The sequence below is a fragment of the Labeo rohita genome, chromosome 5, assembly GCF_022985175.1.
Source record: "Labeo rohita strain BAU-BD-2019 chromosome 5, IGBB_LRoh.1.0, whole genome shotgun sequence".
Lineage (NCBI taxonomy): Eukaryota > Metazoa > Chordata > Actinopteri > Cypriniformes > Cyprinidae > Labeo > Labeo rohita.
The window spans coordinates 35,162,070-35,180,817 of NC_066873.1; the positions used below are offsets into that span (position 1 = coordinate 35,162,070).

The 18,748-nt window shown below is 34.2% G+C and overlaps 3 protein-coding genes across 3 annotated transcripts; 2 read left to right on the forward strand and 1 right to left on the reverse strand.

Annotated features, from left to right (window-relative positions):
• Positions 1-1,261: 1,261 nt before the first annotated feature.
• On the forward strand, positions 1,262-6,969 carry usp30 (ubiquitin specific peptidase 30). The gene is made up of 13 exons (XM_051109599.1): positions 1,262-1,410; positions 2,046-2,155; positions 2,258-2,440; positions 2,525-2,628; positions 2,792-2,890; positions 3,000-3,045; positions 3,120-3,214; positions 3,317-3,376; positions 3,541-3,627; positions 5,042-5,122; positions 5,244-5,466; positions 5,566-5,674; positions 5,763-6,969. Exons 1-13 carry the CDS (start codon positions 1,340-1,342, stop codon positions 6,007-6,009), a joined length of 1,515 nt encoding a protein of 504 aa, XP_050965556.1. The 5' UTR covers positions 1,262-1,339; the 3' UTR covers positions 6,010-6,969.
• Positions 6,970-7,652: 683 nt separating this feature from the next.
• Positions 7,653-12,052, forward strand: pxmp2 (peroxisomal membrane protein 2). Its single transcript, XM_051111021.1, has 5 exons — positions 7,653-7,882; positions 9,059-9,181; positions 9,367-9,529; positions 11,353-11,472; positions 11,567-12,052. The coding sequence occupies exons 1-5, from the start codon at positions 7,773-7,775 to the stop codon at positions 11,633-11,635; spliced, it is 585 nt and encodes a 194-aa protein (XP_050966978.1). The 5' UTR covers positions 7,653-7,772; the 3' UTR covers positions 11,636-12,052.
• Positions 12,053-15,163: 3,111 nt separating this feature from the next.
• On the reverse strand, positions 15,164-16,277 carry LOC127166190 (uncharacterized). The gene is made up of 2 exons (XM_051111300.1): positions 16,136-16,277; positions 15,164-16,014 (listed from the first exon to the last, which is right to left on the reverse strand). The coding sequence occupies exon 2, from the start codon at positions 16,012-16,014 to the stop codon at positions 15,541-15,543; it is 474 nt and encodes a 157-aa protein (XP_050967257.1). The 5' UTR covers positions 16,136-16,277; the 3' UTR covers positions 15,164-15,540.
• Between the last annotated feature and the right edge of the window lie 2,471 nt (positions 16,278-18,748).

Consider the following 18,748-nt stretch of genomic DNA (forward strand, 5'->3'; position numbering starts at 1 on the left):
TGTCTTTATATTGCCTACACATAATAAATGTACATAATACAAGTACTTACAGAAAGGATGTCATTTTACATTTTAGTAAAGAATAGTTCTGATATTAATAGCTGATGAATAACAAGTCTTTTTATTAAATGTTTATTAAAATATATAAGATATAGGCCTACATACACACACACACACACACACACACACACACACACACACATATATATATATATATATATATATATATATATATGTGTGTGTGTGTGACCCTGGACCACAAAACCAGTCTTAAGTCGCTGGGGTATATTTATAGCAATAGCCAAAAATACATTGTATGGGTCAAAATTATTGATTTTTCTTTTATGCCAAAAAATATTAGGAAATTAAGTAAAAATCATGTTCCATTAAGATATTTAGTAAAATTCGTACTGTAAATATATCAAAACTTAATTTTTGATTAGTAATATGCATTGCTAAGAACTTCATTTGGGCACTTTAAAGGTGATTTTCTCAATATTTAGATTTTTTTGCACCCTCAGATTCCATATATTCAAACAGTTGTATCTTGGCCAAATATACATCATCTTGGCTGATGATGTATAAATTTTAATTTAAAAAAATTGACCCTTATGACTGGTTTTGTGGTCCAGGGTCACATATATGTATATATATATATATATAAAATTTTATTTTTAAAAAAAATTTTGAGAGAGAGAGAGAGAAAGAAAGAAACTGAATATAACTGAATATAAGCTTTCATTACCTTTTTTCAATTGCAATATGCAAAAAAAAAAAAAAAAAAAAAAACAACAACAACAACAACGGATAAGCCAGGCGTATTCTCATGAGAAAGATAACGAAAACAACGATAAATAAATCAGTCAGTTGGACATTCTGTCAGTTAGTCAATAAATAAATAAATAAATAAATACATTTAGTTTGCCTATAAATGTTGGTGTCAGCTTTAAGGTCTATTCATATGTTCATTGGAAACACAAAACAAATCCAAATACGCATATAAATCCTTTTAAAGCTCACAAATATTTAAAGTCTTAATGGCTTTTAAATCCAAAGTGTATTTTCAGTATGACCTGGTTTCACGTATTAATTTCATAATATGGTATTATAAGTTCATTTCCCTACACAGTTAAGGTGAGTGCTGAACACTAAACGTTCTCATTAATACATTTCTGTACTTTATGTTTTCTGCTTTGTTTTTTTACCCTCATGTTTACAAACAGATTTCTCAGCCTTTCATCATTTCCGCTTACATCATAGAGGCTCGTCCTGCTCCGCGGAAGGTCCGTCGCGCAACAATGCGCAATGTTTAGTTCCGCACATGCGGACGCAGTGAAATATGCCTTGGTGCAAACAGGGAGCTACAGACAAGCTCGTCCGAGAGTTCTTACGCACTGGAACCGCTGCAAGGTTTGACTTTGCTTGAAACGTGTGACGTGACGGCTGAATATTGAATCGGTGTAGCTCAGATAGACACAGGGGACGCAGTAAAGATGGTGCCAGCTGTTGCACTGCAGGCCAGCAGACATACGCTTTTATTTCTGTGTTTGTACTTCATTGTTCAACAAAGACGAATAAACAAGCTTGTCTGTCTTTTTTTCCTTTTTTATCTGTTATAAAACAGGTAAACATAAGTGCTGTATTAAATGTATTCGGACGGTTTTGTTTATTGCTTGATAGCCAGCAGTAGCTTATTAAAACAACCTCCAGCATATGTCTTGAAAAATACATGTTAAGTTAACATTTATTATTATTTGATGATTCAGAAAGCTTCAATTCAGTATTCAGCATGAGATTTGGTTTTGTATGTTCTAACTTTTCCCCCAAAATGTGTGTTATGTAATGATGGCTTATGGGTTTTGCTGGAGAGCCAGGCTTAATGCAAACACAGCTGTCAAGGTCAGAGGCAGTCTGCTGTCTGTCCCAGGTGTTCCTCTGACATGTTTGTTTGTGATCAGTCTACATGTGATGATCTGTAAATATGCTCTTTCTATCCAGTTGTCTGTACTGGGTACACCCAAAACACCTTTTTCTTTACGTTTCAGAAACAAGATGATGAAAAACTGGGGTGTAATTGGTGGAATAGCTGCTGCCATGGCTGCTGGGGTCTATGTACTTTGGGGGCCAATTTCAGACAGGAAGAAAAAGAGAAAAGGTGAGTTTTCTGTTTTCTTGGTGATATACTGCTTCGTCTACTTAACAATAATAATATGATGTATTATTATTACTACTAATAACTGTGTAATTTCTCTTACAGGGATGGTTCCTGGTCTGCTTAATCTGGGGAACACATGCTTTATGAACTCACTTCTCCAGGGCCTGGCAGCATGTCCTTCCTTCATCAGATGGCTTGAAGACTTTACAAATGAAAGCAGTAACCATCAGGAGAGAACTGAGAGAGAGACTCATCTGTCCAGATCTCTGATGCAGTTACTTAAAGGTTATTTCCCATTCACTAACAGATAGCACAAATCCACAGTATGTTAGTGCATGCTAACAGCGTGATCTCTCCATCTTTGTGCAGCCCTGTCAAGTCACAATCCTGGAGAAGATGATGTTTTAGATGCAGGAGGCCTTTTAGAAGCTCTTAGACTTTACAGATGGCAAATTAGCTCCTTTGAGGAGCAGGTAAGATGTTTTCAAAAACAACGCAGTTGTGTATGTTACAGTTTTTTTTTTCAGAATGTTATATTTTTTAAATGAATAGTTCACCTAAAAATGGAAGAATTACTTATGTTTAGGATTTTTAAAAATGTATTAAATGACTGTCACTTTTTTATTTTATTTTCAGGATGCTCATGAGCTCTTTCATGTTCTCACATCATCATTAGAGGAGGAACGGGAACGCCAACCCAGAGTCGCTCACCTGTTCGACATGCAAACACTAGAGGTAAACGCATACACGAGTATTACGACACCAATGATAGCTTGTAAGCAAATTAGTTAATAATAGACAGGTTTAATTTACATTCTTGCCATCCTGCTGTTAATGCTTTCAGAAATCTGTGGAGTCCAAAGAAAAAAACATAAGCTGCAGAACTGGAGGTAAATGAATACTTGATTTTTTTTTAAACATTCTGTTTTTTTAGCATTTAGTAATTTATCTTCTTCATATTTAGGCCCACTACATCCTATTCCAAGTTTATGGAGGACTCGGCACCCTTTTCATGGGCGGTTAACAAGTTATATGGCTTGTAAACGCTGTGAGCAGCAGGTGATCTTTTTAAGATATTTTTGTATTACTTTTTAAATAACTGTAATAAATGTATTTTATTGAAACAATGGAATTATTAACCTTCTCTGTTTTTGATTTCAGAGTCCTGTGCACTATGATTCTTTCGACAGCTTGTCTCTTTCTATCCCGTCAGTACAGTGGGTAAGCAGACTTGTTCTGTAATACAAAATTACATGTAGTTAATGTAAAAGGCTAATCTACACATCACAGTTGAAGTTGTATTACCCAGCTGGCGTATTACCGAGCTATCTTACAGACAAATTGTATATAGTTTGCATCAGTTGTATTCACGTTCATCCTTTCAGGGTCGGCCAGTTACTTTGGATCAGTGTCTTCAGCACTTCATCTCCTCTGAAACCATCAAAGAAGTAGAGTGTGAAAACTGTACCAAGGTATGAAACTTGTTTAGGAGGACGAGTAACTTTAGTACCATTGTACCAGGGTCAGAAATGAAAGGGCCTGTGGCAAAAATGTCACCAAAATAAACAAAAATAGCTCATAAATTTAAGACAAAGGGGCAAAAAAGTCCCTAGCACAATTAAACACTTTGCCTTGCGAAAGTATTCATACCCCGCCTTTTTTTTTTTTTTTTCATTTTATATTGCTGCCTTTTGTTAAATTACTTTTTTTCCACGTCAGTCTGCACTCCATACACCATAATGACAAGGCAAAAACTGAATTTTCACAACTTTCTAAATGTAATACAAATTTAAAAAATAAATTTACATTGCATAAGTATTCAAACTCAGTACTTAGCTGAAGCACCTTTTCCATGTCAAGTCTTTTTGGGTATGATGCAACAAGCTTTGCACATCATTTGGAAATTATCTAACATTCTTCTCCGCACCTCTTCAACTCTAAAGCTCTGTCAAGTTGGATGGGGGCTGACACCACATTTTCTGGTTTCTCTAGAAATATTTGATTGGCTTCAAGCTCTGGCTGGGCCAATCAAAGACATTCACAGAGTTGTCTATAAGCCACTCTTGCTGTGTGCCTGGTTTCCTTCAAACATGATGCATGGAATAGAGGTTCATCAGACCACAGAATCTTGTTTCTCACAGTCTGAGGGGCCTTTAGGTGCCTTTTTTTTGCAAATACCAAGCGCACGATTCATGTGTCTTCATTTAGGAGAGGATTGAGTTTGGCCACACCACCATAAAGCCAAGATTGATAAAGTGTTACAGTGATGTTTGTCCTTCTGTAGGTTTCTTCTATCTCCATGTAGGATTATGCAGCTCAACTAGAGTAGAGTCAGGTTCTTGGTCACCAGTCTAACCAAAGTCCTTCTCAATCAATTGCTCATCTTGGCCAGGAGGGCAGCTCTAGGAAGAGTCATGATTGCTGCAGACTTCTTCCATTAAGGGTAACGGAGACTACATGCTTCTGTGAACCTTCAGTGCAGCAGATTTTTTTCTGAACTCTTCCTCAGATGTGTTGCTTGACACAATCCTGGTTCTGAGCTCTACAGGCAGTAGAGTCCTAGATAAGGGTATGAATACTTATGCAATGGAATTTTTTAACTTTTTTTTTTATTTGTAATATTTTGCAGATAAGTTTAAAAAAATGTTTTTTCCCTTGCAATTATGGTGTATGGAGTGTAGATTAATGAGGGGAAAAGTAATTTAAAGCAGTTTAACATAACAAAACATGAAGGGGTATGAATACTTTTGCAAGGCACTGTATAACAAAAGGTGATTATAAACATTGCCCTCAAAAATGTAAAAAATGTATGTCCCTGCATTGTACCTAATTTGTTTTCTTTGTAACTTCTGAGCATTACTGACCTGATTCTCTCTGTCTCTGTAGCAACAGGCTGGAGACCTTGTAAATGGAGAAGTCCTTGAGAGTCAAAGGACGACATTCGTCAAGCAGCTGAAACTTGGAAAGGTAGACATGATTGTTATTCTCTCCTTCAGACCAACAACCTTTTTAAAACATTTACAGGTACCCTCTTAAGCACTCTTAAATAACCTCCTTTTGGCTTGTGTGTGTTTCTTTTCACCTTTAGTTGCCACAGTGCCTCTGCATCCATTTGCAGAGACTGACATGGTCTAAAGAGGGCACTCCCATTAAGAGACAAGAGCATGTTCAGTTTACAGAATATTTGTCTCTGGATCGATACAAACATTGTACTGCTGGTCAAAACCCACAGGGCACCAGCAGAACAAATAAGCCCACATCTGCCAAAGCTGCCAGAGACCCAAAAGACAAAACCATTGCTAATGGTGTCGGTAAGAAATGTGAACTCATTTTCCAGCGGTTATGTGATGTTGTCATTTAGATCTGTGAATGTGGATCTGTCTTAAGATAAATGTCAATTTCTTCTGCAGATTCAGAACACTGTAACAACAATAAGCCATTGTCCAATGGAACCTTTCCATCCATCTTTCTACACTCACCAGGATTGAGCTCACAACTCAACCTCACTTATGACTACAGGTAGATACATGCAAGCATGCTTTACGGGGAATGTAATGTATTTCAGTGTATTTCATGCAAGAACATACCCTTTTTCTCCTCACTCTAGCACCTCAGATTACCTCTTCCGCTTGACAGCCGTCCTGGTTCATCATGGCGACATGCATTCTGGACATTTTGTCACTTACCGTCGCTGCCCTGCCGCTCACCGTGGAACATCTCCTTTTAGCTCCCAGTGGCTCTGGGTGTCTGATGATTCAGTGAGGAAAGCAAGTCTTCAGGAGGCACTCTCCTCCAGCGCATATCTGCTCTTTTACGAACGAGTGCAAAGGCCCGGTCTGAGGGTAGAAGAGTAGCATCTCAGTTGACCCGGGTTGCTTATTCTTAGTTCGAAGCTAGAGCGTTAACCCTCGCTTTTCTCCATTCCAGGCCATGCTACTATGGCCAAAATGCAACCGTGCATCCCTGTGCATGCAGTTTGGTGCGCATGTTGTTTTGTGAGAAAGAGGGAAGATGTGGGTTCTGTATATCATAATTTCCACCTTAATCTTGCTCAGCGTCTATGGCAGTTGTTTTAGAAAACTTCTAGGTCATTGTCTGAGCATAGGAGAGACGCCAGTCGTGATTACTACACGTTGCCACTGATATGGGATTCTTACACAGAGATTTGAACTTGTTTTTGTCTGGAAAATTCTACATTTCATGATAATGGTTTGTTCCAAACTGACCCTGAATTGTTGCCTTGCTCATTAAGCTAATTATTTGTTAGAAGTAAATTTGACATGGTTTCTCTTGCCGTTTTTTTTTTTTTTTCATTAATAATGTCTTTGTCAAGGAGTTACATCATACAGTATATTTATGCAATTTGCATATAACAGTCTTTTGTAACGTAACAACCACTAAGTTAGTTAAGGGAGAATGCAAAATCAGGGGATGTATCCTCACCAGGTGTTGTGTGTCTACATGTAGATCAGGTTTCTTATGAATCCTGCTTAATTTGTGTTTAGTTTTGTTGTATGATTTACATTTTCTGCATCATTTTAAATTAGTGAATGCTTAGAAAGGAAATGTAGTAAGAATATGGGAATGCAATCCATATTACAAATCCTGGATATTTACCAAATAGGTTTTCTGCTGACATAAATATCTCAATATACATCCATTTCCAGTGTTATTCTGTAAATTCCTTGTTATACGTTGATTGTACATGATGCTATTTGCACAATTGTATATTTTTATGATATTAGTGTGTATGAATGTGTGGGTGAACATTTTTTTCACATGTAAATTAAATTAAATAAAATCTGCAACAGTGATATTCCTTTCTCCTTTCTCTACAGCTTCACATTTAAAGGATTAGTTCACCCAAAAATGAAAATTCTGTCATTAATCATGTAGTTCCAAACCTGGAAGACCTGTATCTTTAGAACACAAATTAAGATATTTTTGATGAAATCCAAGAGGAAGGGTCATACCACAATTCATAAAATTACGGTTGAACCACTGGTGTCACATTTTAATGATACCTGTACTGCATTTCTGTGCTTGTCCATTGTAGGACACTTGCTGTCTATGGAGGGACAGAAAGCTCTCAGATTTCATATCTTAATTCCAAAGATAAACAAAGGTCTTATGGGATTAGAACAACCTGAGGGTAAGTAATTAATAACATAAGTTTCATCTTTGGGGGAAACTATCTCTTTAAATCTTGTGACTACAACCCTTAGGGTTTTATTTTTTAGCTCAACAGTATTTGTCATCATTCGTTTACGTTATTCGGAAATTAAAATTGATATTCTAATGTCTTCTCTTCTGATAACATGATAGTTGGTTTGGAACAACATGTTGAGCATGAGTAAATTACAGAATGTTCTGTCCCTTTAAGAACTGGTCTAGCTTGTCTCTTTAAGAGACAGCACGTGGACTTTAGGGTGTGGTCATGTAGAAATAAGCCAATAGGATTACACGGTGCCCTCTGTTTTATGACGTACACACTCAGACCACGCACGCTGCGTTCGACCCTTTTTAACAAGGATTTGCACTTTCTTAAAAAAAAAAAACGAAAACGTTGACTTAGCTCCAATGATCCAAGTGCATAGACTGTCGAGCTAAACTGACGATGCCAACGCAAAGTGTACTTGTTCGAGACCCCTCGTTTCTGACGAGGGTACTACAGCAGTATTTGAGTTTGTTAAAGAAATATCCAATCATCACCAAATCGGTTACGAGGTCAGTTTACATCTTTGTTAAAGCTAGTCGGCTAGCTGTAGATTTAGGGGAAATCAGTTAACGTTACGTTTAATGAAAATTATAATCCTGATCGTTATCTTAGTCAAACCACTTACAAATTATTGTTCGTAAATATACACGGGTCATACTACAACTACACTGAATTCTGCTTGCACTGATGCAAGTAAAACTTATCTTTTTATTGTTATGCTTAAAGAAATACAACATATAGGCAAATATATTGCAGTTTGTTGTCTTTTCACAAAAATCTTAAAAGCAGTTTTATTCTTGTTAGTTCTGATCGTGATAGAGTCATTTTCAGTATAGTTTACTTTCAACAAGTTGGTTACACCTTTGAGTTGTGAAATGTAGGCCTGACTGTATAATTATAAGATAATGATCATTAATACTCAGTTTTATATTAATACAATTTAATTATTATTGATTTATTGGTAACACATTACAATAAGGTTCATTAGGTGACATTAGTTTACATGAACTGAGAATGATCATTTACAGCATTTTAATCTTAGTTAATGTTAATTTCAGCATTTACTAATGCATTATTAAAATCATAAGTTGTGTTTGTTAACATTAGTTAATGCACAGAGAACTAAAATGAACTAACGATTAACAACTGTATTTTTTTATTAACTAACATTAACAAAGATAAATAAATAATGTAATAAATATATTGTTCATTGTTTGTTCATGTTAGTTAATACATTAAGTATTGTTGACAAATGACACCTTATTGTAAACTGTTACAGATTTAATAAGCCATACTTAATATATCAGGAAAACGTAAGGTCAGTGAATACATAATTTAATAATAATAATATTTCTAGAATTAATAACTAAGATTAAAGTATAATGTTATACAATATTATAGATTAAAATAATATTTTATATATTTAAATATATATTTAGTTTATATTTAAAATAAAAAAACACTAAGCAAAAAAGGTAGTATCAGTCATATGTAAAGATACTTTTTTTTTTTTTTTAAGCTTAAGCCATGAAGGACTTTGCACTGAGTGTTTTTCTATTGGTTGGTTGGGAGGGTGGGGAAAACCAAGTCCAGTCAAAAGTAACACTCACTTTTGGACCAAACATCATTAGATGCAAGGCCATGTGGGTACGATGATACAATGCCACTTTTGTTCTTTCTTACAGTGGTCTTCTATCTGCTTTGGGGAATCTTCTGTCTCAAGCTTTGGAGTACAGGAAGAACAACAAAGAAAATAGCCCCAAAAAGAAAATCAATGTTCTGGGACCTGTACACTTTGCAATATTTGGGTAAAGTGCCAATGCATTTTGATTACATGCACCCCATGTAAATCATGTAAAACACTGATGTTTTACATATTTGAAAGACTACACATACATGTCACACTACACATTAAGTCTTTTTACAGTAATATTTAATACCAGGACTGGTAAGTGAGTTACAAATGTTTCTCTTTGATTTTTTTTTTTTTCAGGTTTTTCATTACTGGTCCACTCAGTCATTACTTTTACCAGCTCTTGGAGGTGCTGTTGCCAACCACTATCCCATACTGCCTGATCAAGCGCCTTCTGCTGGAACGTCTAATATTCGCTCCTGCTTTCCTCTTGCTCTTTTATGTGGTTATGAATGCTTTGGAGGTAATGTTTCATAGCTGGATTTCTTTCTGACAATCAAATTCAGAAAAATATGAAAAATAATAACAACAAAGTTGCATAAAGAGGTATGCCCAGAAAATGAGGTATGTGTAAACAAATTCAGAAATGAAGTAATATTTTTGTGCTGCATTTAAAGGGACAGTTCACCCAAAAATGAAAATTCTGTCATTAATTACTCACCCTCATGTCGTTCCAAACCTGTAAGACCTTTGTTCATCTTCGAAACACAAATGAAGATATTTTTGATAAAATCCGAGAGCTTTCTGACCCTGCATAGACCGCATCGCAACTGATACATTTAAGGCCCAGAAAGGTACCAAGAGCATTGACAGAATAGTCCATGTGACATCAGTGGTTCAACCATAATTTTATAAGGCTACGAGAATACTTTTTGTGCACGAAAAAACTAAAATAACAGCTTTATTCAACAATTCTTCTCCTGTGCAGGGTCAGAAAGCTCTCGGATTTTGTTGATGTTCTTGGTACCTTTCTGGACCTTGAACGTGGTATGACCCTTGCTGTCTGTGCAGTTTTGGAACGACATGAGGGTGAGTAATTAATGACAGAATTTTCATTTTTGGGTGAACTATCCCTTTAAATGCAGCACAAAAATATTACTTCATTTCTGAATTTGTTTACACATACCTCATTTTCTGGGCATACCTCTTTATGCAACTTTGTTGTTATTACTGTCACTGACACATTGTACTACCATTAACTGTCAAGTATGGAGAAGTTGGTAGTAAGTACGGTAAGATTGGTAATAAAGCAAGTTTTTCGTAATGCTATTGAGCATGAAGCAACAGGACTTTTCATGAGAATGAGCAATATTTTCATGAGAAGAATGGAAATGGAAATGTGGAGAAATCCTTCATGTTGCTCAACTTTGACCAGAATATAGAGTTGCAGGCCAATGAACTTCACCTGTTTGCTGATCTGTAGTTTGCAGTCTTTCAGCTCAAATCAGTTATGGTGTTTTTTTGTTATAGCTACACTACCAGTGAAAAGTTTTTGAACAGTAAGATTTTTAATGTTGTTTTTTTTTTTTTTTAAAGAAGTCTCTTCTGTTCACCAAGCCTGCATTTATTTGATCCAAAGTACAGCAAAAAAAAGTACAATTTTGGAATATTTTTGCTTTTTAAAATAACTGTTTTCTATTTGAATATATTTTAAAATGTAATTTATTCCTGTGATTTCAAAGCTGAATGATCCTTCAGAAATCATTCTAATATACTGATTTGCTGCTCTATTATTAAACCTCTATTAATATTATTATGTTGAAAACAGCTGAGTAGAACTTTTTTAAGGTTTTTTTGATGAATAGAAAGTTAAGCAGAACACCATTTATCTGCTTTTGAATGGCAAAGGGTATAATGTTAAAAAAGGTTTTTATTTCAGATAAATGCTGATCTTTGGATCTTTGTATTCATCAAAGAATCCTGGAAAAAAAGTACTCAACTGTTTTAAATATTTGTTAATAATAAAAATGTTTATTAAACAGCAAATCAGCATATTAAAATAATTTCTGAAGGATCATGTGACACTGAAAACTGGAGTAATGATGCCGAAAATTTAGCTTTGATCACAGACATAAATTTCATTTTAAAATATATTAAAATAGAAAGCAGTTATTTATTAAAAAAATATTTCAAAATATTACTGCTTTTGCTGTAATTTGAATCAAATAAATGCAGGCTTGGTGAGCAGAAGAGAATTCTTTAAGAAACATTAAAAATCTTTCTGTTCAAAAACGTTTGACTGGTAGTGTACATTGATTTGCACTAAACTAAATGTGATAATTGCAGGGCAAAACTCTCGCAGATGTTCAGAACAAACTTAAAACGAGTTACTGGCCTGCAATGAAGATGAACTGGAAGGTTTGGACCCCATTTCAGTTTATCAACATCAACTATGTACCTGTACAGGTAGGCGTAAGAGCATTACACCAGTTCTCTCAGATTGCATAAGGCTTTTCTGATCCCTTATCTCACTTTTTTTTTTCTCTTATTCTTTGCACAGTTTCGAGTGCTGTTTGCCAACATGGTTGCCTTGTTCTGGTACGCCTACCTGGCCTCGGTCAGGAAATGAAACCACAAAACCAGCTACAGTTGGTGTAGGTTGGTTGAATCCAGTTTGTGCCTTTACAGGACTGCTGCACATCAGATATGTTTTAAATGTCTTCCAGGATAACTGACAGGGAATATTGGCCAGTTTCTGTCAAATAACTGATGTGAATGAGTAATGAGATTTTTACTGCTACTTCCACTGACTGTTAATAAAGTGTTGCTCTGTTATGAATCATTTTAGATAAAACAGATCTTCTGAATGTCTTTCTACTGCCTGTGGAAGCACTGACAATGATGTCAGGTTTTTTGTTGTAGTTGATTAACTAAAACACTGATACTGCTATTATCATGACTCTTTAACTAAGAGTTAATCTACATAAATAGCAGAGCTAATATATTTTGTATACTTGCGTAGCCCTGATAAATGTGGACAATGTTGTTTTTTGTGACATTTGGTTTGAAATAATTCTCAACACACACACGCCAGTATTTAAGACAGCTCTTAGCAGCTGTAAAGTTAACAAATAAGATATAATTTATATATGCACTATATTTATTTATTAATTAATTATGATTCTTTTTAATTCTAAAAAAGTTGCATCTTTCACACACACACACACACACACAGTCAGTCCTGAATATTCATGATTGTTTTGAAACTCACCACCATAATGAGTTTCCTTTTCAGGGACTATTCAGCAACTTTCTGTTTCCTTTCTCCAGAAAAGCAGTGAGCATAACAGGCCATAAACATGACGTAAGGCACAAACATCTAGGTGTGTTCAGAAGTTGAATTCTCATGCACAGGTGTTACGAAATAGTGGGCTTTTTTGAAAAGTTTGAACCAGTGTGAAATTATGAACAGTATGACCAGTTATTTGTTCCTTAATGCTTCTATTATTATTTTTTTTACTTGGAGTAATTACATTATTGGTGTAACATCCATTAAATATGCAATAATACTCAGCACTCAAAAATAAAGGTTCCAAATAAAAGTTTTCACAGTGATGCCATAGAAGAACCATTTTAGTTCCCAGAAGAACCTTTTCTTAAAATATATGCAGAAGTAAGCTTATGGGCGAGACTTCCAGTTCATTAGCCGCTATAGGGAACTAACAAGAAGAATAACAAAATGCAGTAAACAGTTAAACTGTTTGCACTACAAACCAGTGTGTTCATAATTAAGATAAGACATTAAAATAATATGGTAAGACACACCAGTTTGCAATATTAAGCAGCAAAACAAGGTAAAAATAAAGCTAAAAAAATAAATATTTATCTTTTACAGCTAAAAATAACTGGATGCCAATGAGCCCAGAAGCCAGACCCATAAAATTTAAACATAATAATGCTGAATCTTGTTGAGTTTAGATTTGTTGCCATAATATATCCATAACATGGTTTGTGCTACATTGCAGTTTGCTTTTTGATATTTGAGACTTTTGTAGAGTTTTATAAAGAAAAGGTGTTTCATCGACAGCTACGCAACTTTCATTTTCCATTCTCCTAAGTGAATCTTTGGCAAGAGAGGGTATTCCCCGTGATCACAAGACGAGGAAGACCCAGGTGATCCAAAACACGGCCTAGAGAACTAGCACACCTATTCTGATATGTACTGTGTAGAATTTGGAGCATATCAGTCTGGATTACTTAATCAGATTCCAAAAATGAAGTACGTAGATTACATTAAACATACTTGTAATCAGACTAAAGTTACGTTTTGTGGATTTCACCATTATTATTTACACAACAGCAATATATGATTTAATTCATGTTTCAATATTGCATCAATCACTGATCATTTAATTAATTCATTTTTATTTGAATTATCACTGTGTAGGTTATTTAACCATTCCTATACCTTTAGATGTTTTTTTTTTCACATTAAAATGCACAAATTCACAGTTTTTTAAAAATATTTTAAATAATTTACTATTCTGACGTTCTCTGACATTGGTTATGTTCACATGACATGCCGGTAAACAAATAAAGTATTTCATTTTTTTTTTTAGTAAGTGTATTATTATTTATTTTATAATGGCTTATTTAAATGTAACATTTTTATGATTTAATTATTAGCTTTTCATTAAACTCACAAACCTTAAAGGGGTCATCGGATGCAAAGTTCACTTTTTCATGTTGTTTGAACATTAATGTGTGTTTGGCAGTGTATGTACACTGTAAAAAATGCCCGTGAATTTAACAGTAAAAAACTGTAAAAATGCTACAGTAAAAACATGTTAAATGGTTAACAGTAAAAGACTGTAAAATTTACAGTGAATAACCATAAATTGACATTCCCAGAATTCCCTGTGTTTTTTTTTTTTTATTTGATGTTTTTTTTTGTTGAAATAACTCTTTCTTCTTAGTTTTTACTTAGTTTTGTACAATAGGGTTGTATGTTACATCTAATGTTGTTAAATTAATGTTTATTGCATTATTTCAGTTTCATGTGTGTTACCATGATGGTGTTTAGTGTTTGTGTGAATGACACTGTGCATCTTCTATGTATGTTAATATTTAAAAGCTGTTTGCCATGAGCTTTGGTTCATCATGCGACTTTCTCATCACCACCTGCTTTTGGTGGTTATCAGTGTATTACAAAGGTACAAAACAGATTTTAGTATTTCAATAGGTTGGTAAATTAACATTATATCAGTTAATGAAATTACAGTATTTACCTGTAAATTTAAGTGAAAACCGTAAAATGTTAAACGTTGCTACTGTAACTTTTACGGTAAAATTCTGGTAACCACAGCTGCCGTTTTTTTTACCGTACATTTTACGGATTTTTTTTTACAGTGTACAAATCTACACTATAATGATAAAAATCCATGCAGTGGTTTTTAATTAATCTGTAAAAATAATATCCCCTTTTTCAAATCGAGCCACTCTCAGATGCCATAGGCCACTCTCACGATAGTTGATTGACATGAGCGTCTTACCTCAGACCAGCTGTGACAGTCCAATTTTTAATCAAAGTATATTAGAGACTTTTCATTAAGACCCTAAAGAATCATATCAACTTGTGGAAAATGGGCATCCGATGACCCCTTTAACAAATTCCAGTTTGGGGAAACCTTGACCGAATGTAATATTTAATGCACTTAATGTTGTTAATTACAACGAATGTAATATATTTTGTTAATCTTTGTATTTTTATGTCAATGTGGTGCAAGATTGAGATGTGGCTAATGTAGTTTTTTTGTTGTTGTTGTTGTTTTACACAGGCCTATTTTGTCTAAGTGACTATCATTGGTTCAGTCTTCAATATGGGTGCCTCAAAAATAAGGCAAGACAAGTAGCCTATTAAAAATGAGCTAAAAAGCCTAGGTATTTCTTATTTCTCCTATCCACAAAGTTTAAGCCACAAAGGACTTTGCACTGAATAGGTTTACAAGTTTTATCTGAAAAGTGTGTTTTCATTTGATGTGATTGAAAATCAGGGTTATTCCACCAAATACTGATTTCTTAACTCTTCAAAAGTTAAAACACTGGTATGGTGTTGTTTAACAATGAATATAAACATGTCTGAAAACATAGTTTTTTAGTTTTTTATTTTATTTTTTTGATCAGTTGTCATTTCATGGTCTAAATGATATCATTTTTATGTACATTTTAAGAAATGTCAAGCAGTAGTTTACAGAACAAAACAAATTACGCTTTACTAAACTTAGGAATGTTTTCAGCATTTATTACTTACGATGCAAAACAGCTACAGTAAAAATCATTCAAATAACGATGAAAGATACAGTTCTATTAAATGCAGCTGCTACAGCACACTGGAATTGTGTGACTTCTTAAGACGTGAGTTATTGCACAATCAACGGTTAAAATCCCAATATTCTGATACTGAGTATAATATAGGTTTATATTATTTACAACATTTATATCATGTAACAGTTCTTTTTCACACATTCTAACAGATTAACCTCCTCGGAGACGGCCAGTCATGTGAATGGTGCTTCCCTGTTCGATGCCGTAGTCTTGCAGCTTCGCGCCAGACATCAGATTTGTGCCGCCGTAAATCAGCCTTTGCTGGTCCTTGACGACTCTTTCTTTGTTGTAGATCTTAGTCTGGAGCTGATCTACGGTCTCGTTGACATCAACATCGTAAGTTTTGGTCTGGCCGCTCAAGTTCTTGACGAAAATTTGAGAACGCACAGGTTTCGTGATGAGCAGACCCACCACTGATCCAGAGTGCAACCCGTAACTGCTGAGGGTTCTGGAGTCATCCTCAAGACTGATATGGGTACCGTTATCGGCGGAAAGCTTCTGTTTGTTAGGATGTTCTCCGAAGTACTGAAAAATGAGCTTCTTGAGGTCGCCAACTGTGGCGTCACCGCTCACTTCCAGATGCTTCACTTGTCCGTTAAGCAGTTTAATTATCAGTTCCATCATCTTTCAAAACGAGATAAAATATAAAGTAATTAAAATGAGGTTACTACAACATAAGTTACTTGCTTAAAACTGGAGATTAGCGTTAATGCTCAATAATTTTCATAAGTAAGTATGCGCTTACCAGGCTGTTTGTTCAAATATTCTGCTGAATATGACTTTCGCTGGATTGCTTTCTCCAAAAGTAGTAGACTGGTAAGTCCCACCGAAGTCAAACACCGACAGTGTGCAAATGGATGAATATATAAAGTATCAGCTCAAGCCCCGCCTCAAAATAATGTTTCATTTCTGAAGACTTAGTCACTTTCGGTTTCCATTCTCAGCCAATGTAAGTCGTGAGAAATCATTCAGCACAACGTTTAGCGACGTAATAGAACGTAAGAACGTAAGAAATAACCAATGCAGATATGAATAGATTTATTTATAATAATATAATATAAATTATTATATTATATTATATTATATTATATTTACGCACAAACATTTTTGGAACCCAAAGCGTCCTGGGAAGCTGAAGCGTTATATATATATATATATATATATATATATATATATATATATATATATATATATATATATATATATATATATATATATATACACTACCGTTCAAAAGTTTGGGGTCAGTAAGACTTGTAATAGTCTTTAAAGAAGTCTCTTATGCTCGTCAAGGCTGCATTTATTTGATTAAAAATATAGAAAAAAAAAGCAGTAATATTGCAAAATGTTTTTACAATATAAAATAATGTTTTTTATTTTAACATACTTTAAAATAGAATTTATTCCTGTGATGAAAAGCTGAATTTTTATCAGCTGTTACTCCAGTCTTAAGTGTCACATGATCCTTCAGAAATCGTTCTAATATGCGGATTTATTATTAGAATGATCAATGTTGGATAATATCAACAGTTGTGCTGCCAAATATTTTTTGGAACCTGTGATTTTTTTTTTCAGGATTCTTTCATGAATAACAAGTTTAAAAAGTACAGTGTTTATTCAAAATATAAATATTTTATAACAATGTAAATTATTTATTATTAACTTTTAATAAACTTTTAATTATTAACTTAATACATCCTTGGTGAATAAAAGTATTAATTTCTTAAAAAAAAAAAAGAAACAATAAAAATGTACTGACCCCAAACTTTTGAACGGTAGTGTGTATATATATATATATATATATATATGTTTTTTTTTTGTTTGTTTGTTTTTCCTCTACCCAAACCCTGGGTTGAGCCTGTTGGGTCATATGTTATATTTGGTTGTATTTGTTTTTGCGTCACCCAGCCATTGGGTTAGTGGCTGGGTCAATCTCACTGACCACTGAAACTATACACCTCCCTCCGACAAAACGTACGCTACAATCATTTCTAAATATTCATAATTGTTTTGAAACTCACCGCCAGTTTTATTTTCCATGATTATTTAGCAACTTTCTGTTTCCATACTTCAGAATATCAGCGAGCATAACAGGCCATAAACATGACATAAGGTACAAACATCTAGGTGTGTTTGGAGCTTGATTTTTTATGCACAAGAGTTATGAAATAGTGGAATTTTGTCGATTGCACCAATATGAAATTTTTATGTGATTTTATTATTACTTTTACTATTAGAATTTGTATTAATATTTATTTGTGTAACATCTATTAATTATGCAATTATATTCAACACTCAAAAATAAAGGTTCCAAGTGGTGTCATCCTGACACTTTAGATTTCTTGCCACAAATAATTCCAAAACACAGTTTGTGCTACAGTGCATTTTGCTTTTCAATATTTGAGACAGGCCTTTTGTAGAGTTTTATTAAGGAAAGGTGATTCATTGACAACTTCTTGCACAACCTTCATTTTCCATTCGAACCTGAGTGAATCATTGGAAAGAGGGTTTCCTCAAACATGCCCTAAAGCCCTAAACATGCCCTAAACAGAGTAAGCATGCCCATTCTGATATTTGCAGAACTTATAGTGCAGCTTATCAGTCTGTGAGTAATAATCACTTTCCAGTCATTATTATTTTGTCACCTTACAATTATAAGGTTCTATCTGCATTCTGAGCACTTTTGAGATATTGAGCTTCAAGGTTTTTGCATTCCATAGACTCCTAGAGTCATTTTTGTTTTCTAAAAAAGGCCCAAATTGTACACAGCTTAGAAAAGAAACATCACATAATGTAAATAATCACCAAATAAGAATGTGAATAACTAAATTTTGACAAAAAATGTCAGATAATCATAAGGTTGTACCATGTATATGGTTTCTGGAGACACAACACCCTTTTATGACTTTTTTATGACTCTATATGAAAAATACTTAGTTGTTTAAGTCTGCTTTTTACTTCAGGACACTAATGACAACTGGAAACATAAAATCCCCACAGTGATCTATTCTGGAATTGTAAGAATGTCTTCCTTATTGTTCTCCATTCCAGTGTGTGAGCATGAACACCTCACATGGCAAGTGTGTGTAAATATGTGTGAACTGTGATGAAATATTTGTTTACATAAGCCTTTTTTGTCCTCAAGTGACAAGACCATGGTTTTCAGCAAGGGGACCTCAAACATTATTTGAATAGGGAAAGTGAGCTAAAAAATCAAGACATTTCTTATTGTTATTATTTCTGAATAAGGGGTTCCTTAAAATCTTAAAATCTCAAAAAAGTTTCACAGTAAATTTTTTTAAAAGAACAAACATTTTATAATTATGCCAAGCTTTTTGGGGTAGAAATTGTGAGTTTA

Excerpts from the sequence above, each read along its gene's own strand:
- usp30 (XM_051109599.1), top strand. The coding sequence starts at position 1,340 with ATGCCTTGGTGCAAACAGGGAGCTACAGACAAGCTCGTCCGAGAGTTC. Across the intron at positions 2,441-2,524 it reads TCTGATGCAGTTACTTAAAG|CCCTGTCAAGTCACAATCCT; the intron begins GTTATTTCCCAT and ends ATCTTTGTGCAG. Across the intron at positions 2,629-2,791 it reads TTAGCTCCTTTGAGGAGCAG|GATGCTCATGAGCTCTTTCA; the intron begins GTAAGATGTTTT and ends TTTTATTTTCAG.
- pxmp2 (XM_051111021.1), top strand. The coding sequence starts at position 7,773 with ATGCCAACGCAAAGTGTACTTGTTCGAGACCCCTCGTTTCTGACGAGG. Across the intron at positions 9,182-9,366 it reads GTACACTTTGCAATATTTGG|GTTTTTCATTACTGGTCCAC; the intron begins GTAAAGTGCCAA and ends TTTTTTTTTCAG. Across the intron at positions 9,530-11,352 it reads TGGTTATGAATGCTTTGGAG|GGCAAAACTCTCGCAGATGT; the intron begins GTAATGTTTCAT and ends TGATAATTGCAG.
- LOC127166190 (XM_051111300.1), bottom strand. The coding sequence starts at position 16,014 with ATGATGGAACTGATAATTAAACTGCTTAACGGACAAGTGAAGCATCTG.